The following is a 12,380-nucleotide window of genomic DNA, read 5'->3' as shown; positions in this document are numbered from 1 at the left end:
AAAACAGGCAAAAAATATGTATAAACTATATATAGGATGAATAAGAAATAATTAACAGAGGAAAAGCACTAGAATTAAGAGGGACTGGGAAAGACTTCCTGTAAAAGGTGAGATTTTGGCCGGCACTTAAAGGAATCTTAAAAAAAGATAGTAGTAGAGATAAGAAAAGAAAGCATTCCAGATATGGGAGACAACCAGAGAAAATGTCCAGAATCAACAGATGAAGTGTCGCATTTATGAAACAGCAAGAAGGCTAATGCCACTGTATCAAAAAGTGCAAGGCATTTGGAGGGGGGAGATAGGAGATTAGAAAAGCAGAGCAGCTAGGTAAGAGGGAAATCTAGACTAGACGATTTTTTATTTGATCCCAGAAGTAATAGGAAGCACTGGAGTTTATTGTGTAGGCGAGTGACATGGTCAAACCTGAATTTTAGGAAAATCATTTAGACAGATGAAGAGAATATGGACTAGAGTAGGCAAGACTTATTGCAGGCAGATGTGCCCAGCAGTCTCCTGCAACAGCATGAATATGAGGTGGTGGCCTGCAATATCAAAGGAGAAAAGGAGGCACATTTGAGATATGTTACAAAATTAAAATTGATAAGTCTTGGCAACAGATCTGATAGGTGGAGTAAAAGAAAGCAGTCAAGGATGACACCCATGTTGTGAGAATGGGGGACTAAAAGGATAGTAGCATTCTAGAGAAATTTGGAAGAGAAGGTTGGGGAGAAAGACAATGAGCTCAATTTAGGACAATGTACTGAAGTATTAGAACCAATAAAATATTCATACTTGCAACTGTTGTAGAGTAGCAATCACAAATTCTCTGTATCCTTCAAAGTCTGCACATGGATTACCCATAAGAAAAATTTCTTTAAGATGTACATTATACTGAAGAATTTTAATGCTGCTCAATTCTCCAACAAAATTTACTGTGAGATCAAGTTTTTCCAATCCTTCACATCCTGTGGGTGAAAAATGGTAAAATACCAAATAGTGAGGCAAGACTGTATGTAGCAAAGAATGTATGCACTTGTATGTAGTATCAATAATAACCAAAACACTTAGAATCCATTGCTGACTTACTGTTCAACTTTATAATACAACAAAAATTTACTAAGCATTTCCCTTAAGCAGGTTATTATACCAACTGCTAGAGGAAATAAATTGAGAAATCACAACCTCAGAAAGTTCATAGATTTAGGACGGGAACAAAACTCACAGATAACTAATACACCATAATATATGATAAATGTATTAGAGTTGCAAAACAAAGTGATTTTTGAGGTACAAAAGGAGGAAAGTTTCAAACCTTTAACAAAAATTTAGTGTCCTTTGCATGTAGAACACTGTATTAAGATGTAGTTCCTATGTTCACTGAAAACACTGCTTGATGGGGAATAGAACACTAACACATATAACACATATAATTGTAATACCTCAAATAATCCATGGCCCAGGGTCCATCTCGAATAACATAAACCAAGTTTTCCAAGTTTCTCTTTAGACTCAGTAAGGCTACCAAATAAAAGCATAATTCCAGGGAAACCTCCAAAATAAATTTTAAGCCTTTGTTGTATATAGATTTTTCCAAATGTGGTAATTATGTCCCCAATTCTAACATACATGTACAATATCAGTATCAAGTGGGATAGCCCTCCTGACTTTTAATCACCAGTTATCTTTGAATCATCCTTATTAACTGGAAGCCAATCAAAGGAATTACCTGGGTCCCTAGAGCAAGGTACCAGGGCTTATGTCTCTCTTTATATCTTTAGATATCTTCAGTCAGTCATTCTGTCATCTCGTTGAACTGATTGAAGAACTTATCAAATTGATATGAGGCTCCCTCCTCAACATTTCTTATAATTACATCTCATAAGTGAGAATTGGAAAACATTTATAAAAGGTCTAATAGGAAACTATAAAGTTTAGGAAGGGCTTCATGTAAGAGATGGCATTTGAAATAAGTTTTAAAAAATGAATGGAGGGTGGGAAGGAGGTAGTTTTGTGAATTGACAGCCAGGCCTAAAGACAGGAATTCCTGGGTTCAAATCTGGCCTCAGACACTTCCCAACTATATGACCCTGGGTAAATCACTTAAGCCCAGTTTCCTAGCCCTTACTGCTCTTCTACCTTAGAACCAATACACAGTATGGATTCTAAGATGGAAGGTGAAGGTTTTTAATTTTTAAAAATAGTAATTCAGTAGAGGAGGAAGGACATTCCAGGTAGAGGGAATATTCTAAAGACATAGAGACAAAAGAATGTCATGTTTGTTTAGAGGAAAGAGAATAGTCCAACTTGAATGGAATATAGAAAACATGGAGAGAATTAAAAGGAGATAATGCTGAAAAAGGTAATGCATTTGTGCCAAGGGTCACAAATGTCAGGCAAAGGAATATGAACTTGATTCACTTGGTTACTAAAGAATGATAACATGTTGGATAGCTTATAGTATTGATGCCTTTGAGCACATGATTTTGTAACAAAGAGCCACAGAAAATTTTTTTTCTGGATAAATCCATAAGAAAAATTATTCTGCCAAGATCATGAAGGAAGACATCAAAAGTTTGTTAAAAGGCTAGTGCATCAGTACAAAATAGTGATAAGAATAACGAGTTGGTTGGTTGGTTTTTATCTATCACACTCAAAGGGCAACAAGATAACAACACTAGTGATGTCTTTTGACTCATGCATAAATTGGAATTGTGAAGCAGAGTTACACAAGATCCTTGGCCTCTCTCTTTCAAAGTCACTGAAATCCAGAGGAAAGACAAAAGTCAAGACAATTGGTGTGGGCCAGAGATGCAGTGGATGACCTTGGAATGATGGATGGCATTCTTTGATGTCTAATCAAGCTCTAAGCACTGCCTAGAACCTGCTTCTGCTGCCTTCATGGCCACAGAATGAATTATTCTCATCCATTGCTTCTACTGGGGAAAGTCTTTATATGCTTGGGATAGACAACCCCCTAACCCATTAATAGATTTTGTGAGAAATAAAGAAATCTCTGGGCCATGATTCTGAGCTGAAAACTGAATTTATTTGTGGATTGATAGTGGTTCATCACCATTCCAGTCTATGATGAAAAGACTTAATGAAATTATAACAGACAATAACTTTAAAAAAATCAACTTAAAGATATACAAAGTTGTCTCTGAGTCATAAAATTTGAGGGCCCTTCTACTTTTACAACTGACTCTATGATTGCTTCTATTATCTTTATTCAGAATCAGGAGATAGTAAATATATATACTTAATAGGAGATAGTAAATACATATACTTAATATAAGAAGTTTTATGACAGGAGTTCTTAAGCTACCTGTCTCCTTGTTATCACAGTTAATTAACAACTTGGATGAGCCTTTCTAACACTTAGTTACCTATAAGATGAATTCATTTTATACTAGATCATATAAGAAGAAATTAAATGAAATAAATGCAAATTAAGCTCTTCAGTTTGAGACCTGTCAGGAACTTTCAACTTGACCTGCTAAGATGATTTATCAGGGTGTGCATGCTGGAGCCATAGGTGAGACTTGGATTCCTGGTAGACAACAGAGGAGGAAAACAGTCCTGAAAAGGGCTGAGCAAGCCCTCACATCAGAAGAATTAGTCTTTCCTGAACATCCCATATACTCCAAGATTCATGAATACAATAATCTTGTCAGAGGTATCCAGAGGACAGATAGATAGAAATAGACCTAAATAACAGGATTCTGAAACTGACTGATTATTAGAAGTGAGGGAGGAAAAGGATCAACAATCACCTTAGGTTTAGAAACATGAGAGAAAGGGTAAATACTTATCACAGACAAGAAATACAAAAAGAAGAGGATTAGAGAGAAAAAGAAATTCAGTTTTGAGTCTGAAGTGCCAGTAGGAAATTGAGAAATCCTTCTAAAAGGTACACTTTTGCCCATCAGGAAAAGGGTTACCTAGGTCTAACCAAGCTATTCCTAGAAGATAAATCTTCAGGCTCTGGTATCCAGATGTTACAGCTTCCAGAGTCAGTGTTGTCTCTGTTGTGTCTAGTTATAGGTCATATATTCCAGTGAAATTGAGGTCATGTGATCCATGAGTGAGAATCCAGAAGCATTCTATTCTCTCAACTATCCCAAAGGGGACAACCCATTGGTCCCATTGGTCAAGACATATCAATCAAAGAATTAATTAAGCTACACTCCAAAAACAATATTAGATATTAATAATACAAAGATAAATATCAAACACTCCCTGCCCTCAAGGATCTTATAGTCTAGCTAATAAAATAGCATGTACAAGCTATAAATTATTTGAGAGTATGCCTATTGAAATATACCTAGAACTATATAAATTCAACTAGTTAACACTTAGTAGAAATACAGACCTAAATTATTGGAGAGACATTGATTGCTTGTGGATAGTTCAAAATTATATAATAAAAATGAAAATACTAGTTAAAACAATTTACAAAGTCAGTGCTGAAACAGTAAAACTATCAAAAACATTCTATAGAACTAGAAAAAATAAAAATGAAATATATATGGAGAAATTCAAGGTCAAGAATTTCAAGGGTAATAGATTTTAGTTTTTTGTTGTTGTATTTTTAAGTGAGAAGGTGGGGGAACAATCTATTCCAGTCTCAAATTATACCACAAATCAATAATCATTGAAATGTTTGTCATTAATTTTTTTTAAAAAGGTTGATCAGTGGAATAGATTAGGTAGACAACACACAGAAACACAAAACAAAAACAAAAATGCTACCATAGTGTTCAATAAACCCAAATACCACTGTCATTGGGGGAAGAGACACATTTGAAAAATACTGGGAAATGTGGACAGCAGTCTAGAAGAAATTGGGTTTTGACCAACAACTCATATCATCTACCAAAATAAGCTAAAAATGGATATCTAAATGATCTAGATAAAATACTCAATTAATACCTAAATAGAATGGAAATATAAGCATCAAATATCACATCATAAATAAATTAGAAGTACAAGGAAGAATTACCTTTCAAATCTATGGATATGAGAAGAGTTCATAACTAAATTTATAATACAATTTTTAAGATAAAATAGACAATTTTAATTATATAAAGTCTTATGTTTCAAACAAACAAATCTAATGCAAAAAAATTAGGAGGAAAACAAGTAATTGGGGGGAAATCATCAGCAAGTTTCCTTAATAATAAAAGTCTCTTATGCAAAAGATATTTAAGGAACTGATCAAAAACATAAAACTAAGCACTGCTCTCCAATAGATAATCATCAAAAGGTGCATACTAACAGTTTTCAAAGTAAGAAAATCCGAACTACTAACAACCATATAAAAATGCTCTAAATCACTAATAATTAGAGAAATGAAAAACAAAGCAATTTTCAATTTCCACATCATAACCATAAGATTTGCAAAGATAATAGAGAGAAATGACAAATATTGGAAGGGCTTTGGGAAATGGGTACACTGGTACACTGTTGCTAGAGTTGTTAGAGCTATAAATTGGTCCAGCCAGTTTGAAAACCAGTTTAGAACTGTGCCCCAAAGTTTCTAAACTATGCATACCCAATTATATCCTTATAAAGCACATATCATGAAAGATCAAAGAAGAAAAGGATTCATATGTACAAGCATATTTATAACAGTTTTTTTTTCATAATAACAAAGGACTGGAAACTAAAGAAACTATCAGCTGGGGAATGGATGAACAAATTATGGTATATTAATATAATATCTTATTATTGTACTATCCTAAATGATAAAATAGAGAATTTCAAATGAAACTGGAAAGGCTTCTATGAACAAAAAATGAGCAGAACTAGAACAATTTATTTATAAAATGATAGCATTACAGAGAAAATCAGCTTTAAAAGACTAGAACTCTGATCACTACAAATTATGAATCAAAGAAGTGAAGATGAAACTGCCCCTCACCCCAAGAGAAAAATGATGAATTTAAAATCTGAAACAGACATATACTTTGGGGCATGGCTACTGTGGATTTTGGGGAGTGTGGAATGGGGGGGTTAACTAGTCAATGTAGCTATGACTTGAGGGCTTTATGGTTTTGTTTCTTTTTTTCTATTTGTTTGAGAAGAGTAAAGGTGTAATAAATTGGAAGGACAGATTAATAAGATGCCTTAAAATGATATTTATTCTATCACATTTATTTCAATGATTTATTCATATGCAGTCATGTTGCTTTGATTTGAAAATCAGACATTAAGCCATACCACTGAAGAATAGTGAAACTTCTTTGTGCCATCTTGCTACAAAGAAAAGAAAGAAATTCAATGTACTGTTTTAATAGGGTAGTATTGCAATTGATATTAGAGTAAATGGTGGCCCAGTGGCTAGAGTGTTGGGCTTGGACTCAGGAAGACTCATCTATGTGAGTTTGAATCTTATCTCAGACACTTACTAGCTGTATAACCTTGGGCAAGTCACTTAACCCTGTTTGCTTCATTTTCCTTATCTGTAAAATGAACTGGAGAAGAAAATGGTCAATCCCTCCAGTATCTTTGCCAAGAAAACCTCAAATGGAGTCACAAAGGGTTGGACATGACTGAACAACAAAATCTATTGATACTATTATTGGGAATTATATAAGTATTTACTTTAAAGATAATGTTAAGTGTACAAGATTTAAAAGAAACAAGAACTATTAAGCATCTATTTTTGGACCCTGGGCTAAGCACTTTACAAATATTATTTCATTTGATCCTTACAACAACTCTGAGAGGCAGATGCTGGCTATTTTTCCCATTTAATAGTTGAATAAACTGAGGCAGAGGTTAAGGAACTAGCTCAAGATCACACCACTATTAAATTCAGAGGCCACATTTGAACTAGGGTTTTTCTGATTCAAAGTCCAGCACTCTAGTCATGGAGCTATCCATCTGATTCTAACTGTATTTTTAAATCATTACATTGCTAAGATATGCTGAAAGAGTAAAGGGGAGGTGGATGGCATCAAAGAGGAGACAGGAAAAAGAAAAAAAGGGAATTGCCTAGAACATAATGATGTTATGTGACTTAATTGCCCATAAAATAAGAAACAACATGCATACACAAGTCCACTTAAAATATATCCAAAATAAATACAGAGTAATTGAGTAAGGGTGGTATATTATTAGCTGGCAGGAAAGACCTTATGGAGTTGGAACTTGAACAGTTTGGGAGCAAATGAATGATGCTAAGAGGTAGAAGTGGGAGCCAGTCAATGCAAAGGCAGAGATGGGACCAATTTGAGTGAACCACTGAATAAATGATAGGAGGTGTTACTCTGGAGTCTGACTATAGGTTGAAATGAAGGGTTTTAGATGCCAAAGGAATTCATATTTACACTGGAAGTAGCAGGGAGCCACTGGATTTTATTGAGAAGGGGAGTAGCATGGTAAGAAATATGCTTTAGATAAATTATTTTGGCATGTATGTAGAAAATAGATCAGAAAGAGAACTCAGGCAGAGAGCCGATTCAGGAAGCTATTATAATAGTCCTGGCAAAAGGTGAGATGGTCTTGAACTGGTGTGATGGTCATGTCACTAGGGAGAAAAGAGACCAATGTGAGAGCTGTTGCATATAGAGCTGACCATCCCTGGCAGCAGGGTTCAGGAGAGCAAGGCACTGAGATAGACACTAAGATAGCAAAAAATATGTGATTAGAAAGATAGTGGTGCTTTCAGCCACAATAGGAAAGTTCAGAAAAAGGGAAGGTTTTGTGGGGAAAGATAATGAATAATGATTTGGTTCAGATTTAGTTTGAGAGTCCTTAAGGGCATCCAGGTCAAAGGGTCAAACAGGCAGTTGGTAATACAGAGTTGGAGCTTGAGATCCCCTCCTAAAAGCTGTATTTCTAGATCTGGGAGATAATTAATAGAAGGGTGATAAATGAATCCAATTGGAGTCGATGAAGTTACCAAGAGGAGTGTAGAGGAATGAAAGATTAAATGAATGAATGTAAAATATCTGCCAGGCATTCAGCTAAGTGCTGGAGATAAAAATGCAAAAACAAAAGCATCTGCCCTCAAGAGTTTGCAGTCTAATAGGAGAAGGATACACTTACAGTGGGGTAGAGATTGGGAAGAGACAATTTGTCAGGAAAATCACAGAGATGGTGATTTGATTTCTAGGGTGAGACAGCTTGGTAGGTTCAGGTTGGCATGAGATAATGGTGAATACTTATCCTTCAGAAGCTCTGAGTCCCCTGGTGGTTTTTGAAATAAAAGGTAAAGACTAGAACATAGGTGGGTGGTATCATTAAATAGCTGGAAAATAGTAACTTTGTAGGTCTGAGTAGAGATTAGATAGTATGAGAAAGAAGAGAGCCCATTACAGAGTCTTGAGGTACACCCAAAAAGAGTGGCATAAATTATGAACAGTGAAAGAGAAAGAGGAGCAGTTAGCCAAAAATAAGTATAACCATGAGAGAGAGGCATCACCCAAACTAAGAGAGTAACGTATCCTATAAAGGGGATTGACAATGTTAGGGATGCCAAAAAGGATGAGGACTGAGAAAAGTCCATCGGATATGACAATTAAGGAATCCATTGAGAGTAAAAAGTCCTCCAAAACCCTATTTGACAGAAGAGGAAACTGAAGAATAGAGTTTAAGTGACTTAACTCTAGGCCACAGATAAAAAGTTAGAAGGCTGGGATTCAATCCAACGTCCTCTGACTCCATATCCAGCATCCTTTCCTTAAAAGGAAGGATTTCTACACAGAGATTTCCTAGAGGATTCCTAGCAGGGATTATCCTATGGCTGAAAGCATAAAACCTTAATATGGAGATAATAATGTGGGTGGTTCTTGCCAACTCCACCATTCCTATGACTTACTTAGATAGTTCTGGTCTTAGGTAAATGAAAAGTATTTGTTCAGCATCATTCCTAAGGGTCTTTATTTTCTGGAATTGGATATTCTACCTGAGTGTTTTATATTTCTTCTCTTTTTAAGGAATCCAATGTGTCCCTTGCATCTTATGAATTTTCAGTGGTTGGTGAAATAAAAGCTGTACTATGTCAGCTACCAGTAATGCACATGACTGTCTGTGTAGGTATCTAGGGTGAACATAACTCATTATTGGCAAAAAACTAAGATATGAGCTATGCCCAAGTTTATTCAAAAAATCTGCACAGTTTCCAGGATTGGGGCATGACACCTTTTGGGGGTCAGCCAACCAACAGGTCCTTTTTTTAACATAATTTTTACATTATATGCACTTGTACATATACTTTTGTAAATATCCCTCTTCCAAATCCTGTTCCATAGGAGCCTAGAGTCCTTGTGAGTTGTTGGGACACAAATGACAAAAAAAAGCAAAGGAGAAAAAAAGAGTTCAGCACAAGGAAAACATCAACAACAAAAAAAAAGAGCATAAGATCTTTTTAAGGACAGAATGAAGAGTCCCCCATATAATGAATTTGTAACAGCTCTATGATTTTGAATGGAAAGTTGAATGGAGAAACTGGGACAACTATTGACTGGGACTATTAGAGTATGGATATTTTTTAGCATCACACATTATGGCTATTCATCACTGACACTTAAAGGGGGTTTCACAAAGGAATGAGATGTGCCAATAATACCATCAAATAGCACCACCTTCAATTTATTTTTTAATTTCTTTTGTCAGGTAAATTTCATATTAATTTCATCTTATTTTTATTGTTATACTTTCTTACTTTTTATATTCATATAACATTCATACTGTGTGCATATATTAACACATATATTATGTACATGTACATATATGTGTATGTCTATATAGATATCACGCCCTCTGACTCTACCCAGAAAATCATCCTTGACAACAAAGATATCAAAAGAAAGCAACAACAAAAAAATTATTTCAGGAAAACTAAACAACACAACTAACTATATGGGAAAAGGGAAACCTTCAGAGAAGAGGCAACTTTTGAGTTGACTTTAAAGAATGAGTAGAAATTTAATGTGCAAAGAGGAGAAGGGAGTATATTCTAGAAAGAGGGAACAAAACAAGAGAGGCAACAAATCCCAGGTATAACAGGAGTGCCTGTAATCATAATGCTACGTCTCTATTGAGTTTTACTTTTATGTGTGTATTTTATTAATGTTTTAATCACCTAGTAGTCTAAGAACTACCTTGTTCAAATGTGTATGTTGTAATGGTTCTCTATGTATTCGATAACTAATTTTTACTGAGAAACAAAATTTTCTTGTAGATATTTTTATCCTAAACTGCGTATACATTATTGAGTGGTCAAAAAGTTAAATATTTATTGAGATTTCTAGGAATCATTTCACTATGCTTAAAAAATACAATTTAGTAGAAATATAAATTACCAAATTTATGTGAAAAATTCTCCCTATTGCTTGACTTATAATAAAATTCTGACAGATGATAGATTGTGCTTTATACTATTTTTATTTTTTGATAATGAAAGAAATGCCAAATACTTAGGAAGTTAATATACTGATGTTATCCTTTGTCTTTTATAGTTCCACATATTTTTCCATTAATTACTCATTACCAAGTTTCTTGATTGCATTTCATACAAAGAGTTATGATAATTTCATTTAGTAAAATGGAACAAAACCCTGGAAATGTTTGTTTTTATTTTAGCATTTTATTGATGTATTTTGTTTTGTTACATCATAGTCATTTCCTAAAGAATTCACTCACCCTATCCCCTTGCTGTAGAATCCTTCCTTATATAATAAGAAAAAGCAGGGAAGCAAAAACAGTGGACACTGGAGCCATATCTGGAAGGACAGCAAATTCCCACACACTATTTCCCTATCATGAGGAAGTATGTTTCAGAATTATGAAACTAATTAGTTTTCTCAGATTGACATTAGTCATTATATTTAATATGAATTCTGAAATCTCTTAATGCTGTTTTCATTTACATTACTATTATCATAATGTATTACCATTAGCTTGTTTCTGCCTTTTTATTTTTACTTTCTATCAATCAACAAGTAGATGTTAAAACACCTATTCTTTACCAGAAATTGGGCTAAGATATAATTTTTCCCAGTTCTCTGAATCACTCATATTTAACATTTCTTATAGCATGACCATATTTCCTTACTTTCATAGACCACAATTTATTTAGTGGAGACCCTCATCATTTCTAGTTTTCTTTGCTGGTTTTTCATATGTTTTTCCTCCTATGAAAAGCATTACTATTGACACTTTGGTATATGTGGAAATACTCTCTCATAGATCTTCTTGAGGTACAGATCCAGTAGTAGATTTGACAATGCAAAGAACACATAAATTTTATTTGTATTATTTGTGATGTGGATCATTTTATTATATAGCTATTGTTTATATTTCTCCTTTTGAAAGCTATTTATTCATATCCTTTACTTGCTGAAGAGGGGCTTAGTATTTTTATCAGTTCCTTGAATATCTTGGATATCACTTAATCATAGATTTTTAAATGAAAATATTTTTGTCATTCAACAATTTTTTTATTCTAGCTGCACTGTTTTTATTCTTACAAAAAATCTATAAATTTCATAAAATCAAAATCCCTGATTCGAATTGGGCTTGCCATCTACTAAAACTGGAGGCTTTTTTCCAAACTTCTGTCTAATCAGGCTTTACCCTTTTTATGTAGTTAATTTTTGACTCCAAGTATACATTTTTACATTTGGTACTATGAAACTTCACTTTATTAGGCTGAGTCCAATGTTCTTACCTGTTGAAAGTGTCATAGGTTTTGACTTTACTAGTTGGCATTGTCAGGGCAACAATACTAATAGCTCACACTGATGTGATGCTCCAAGATTTGCATTGCTTTACTCACATTATCTTATCTGATCCTCACAAACATTCTATGAAATAGATAAAAATATTAGCATCATTTGACCAATGAGGATGCTGAAAGCTGAGATGAGTTAAGTGACTTATCCAACAGCCACATAGTAAAGTTCTGAAGCTGGATATGAGCCCCATCTGATGTCAATTCCAGAGTTCTACCAATTGTACCATGCTTCCTTCTATCTATATATGATTATTCTAGATATGATAATTAACATGGACCTACTAGAATGCTGTGCATCCAGGACATGAGCAATAAATGTTTGTTCCTTATAATGAGGAGAAAGATGATGATGATGACAATCATCAAAGAAGTGAGGCTGGGCCTAAAAGAAAGTGTTAGGGAGGTGAGAACTAACACAGTATAAATAAAGTCTTATACAATTCATAAAAAATAAATTTTGTCCCATTTTTAAGAAAGATGCTTAAAACTTGGGGGGGTGCAACTGGGTAGCTCAGTGGATTGAGCTCCAGGTCTAGATGTGGGTTCAGATCTGGTCTCAGACTGTTCCTAGCTGTGTGACACTGGGCAAGTCACTTAACCCCCACTGGCTAGTTCTTACCATTCTTCTGCCTTG

General features: G+C 34.4%; 1 protein-coding gene across 5 annotated transcripts in view; it reads right to left on the bottom strand.

The window, feature by feature from the left end:
* The window catches only part of DNAAF11 (dynein axonemal assembly factor 11), a 103,026-nt gene that overhangs the window by 66,771 nt on the left and 23,875 nt on the right, over positions 1–12,380 (bottom strand). For 3 of the 5 annotated variants that reach the window (XM_007488351.3, XM_016431901.2, XM_056823073.1), the window contains one exon: positions 793–965. In XM_007488351.3, the coding sequence (XP_007488413.1) occupies positions 793–965 (173 nt within the window). Of the gene's footprint in view, positions 1–792; positions 966–12,028; positions 12,129–12,380 lie in introns of all 5 variants that reach the window. The other 2 variants (XM_056823074.1, XM_056823072.1) reach the window with 1 other exon arrangement.

Source organism: Monodelphis domestica, chromosome 3, assembly GCF_027887165.1.
Source record: "Monodelphis domestica isolate mMonDom1 chromosome 3, mMonDom1.pri, whole genome shotgun sequence".
In the NCBI taxonomy this organism is placed as follows: domain Eukaryota; kingdom Metazoa; phylum Chordata; class Mammalia; order Didelphimorphia; family Didelphidae; genus Monodelphis; species Monodelphis domestica.
Note: the sequence above shows the minus strand (reverse complement) of the source record. Positions and strands in the feature narration are given on the sequence as shown.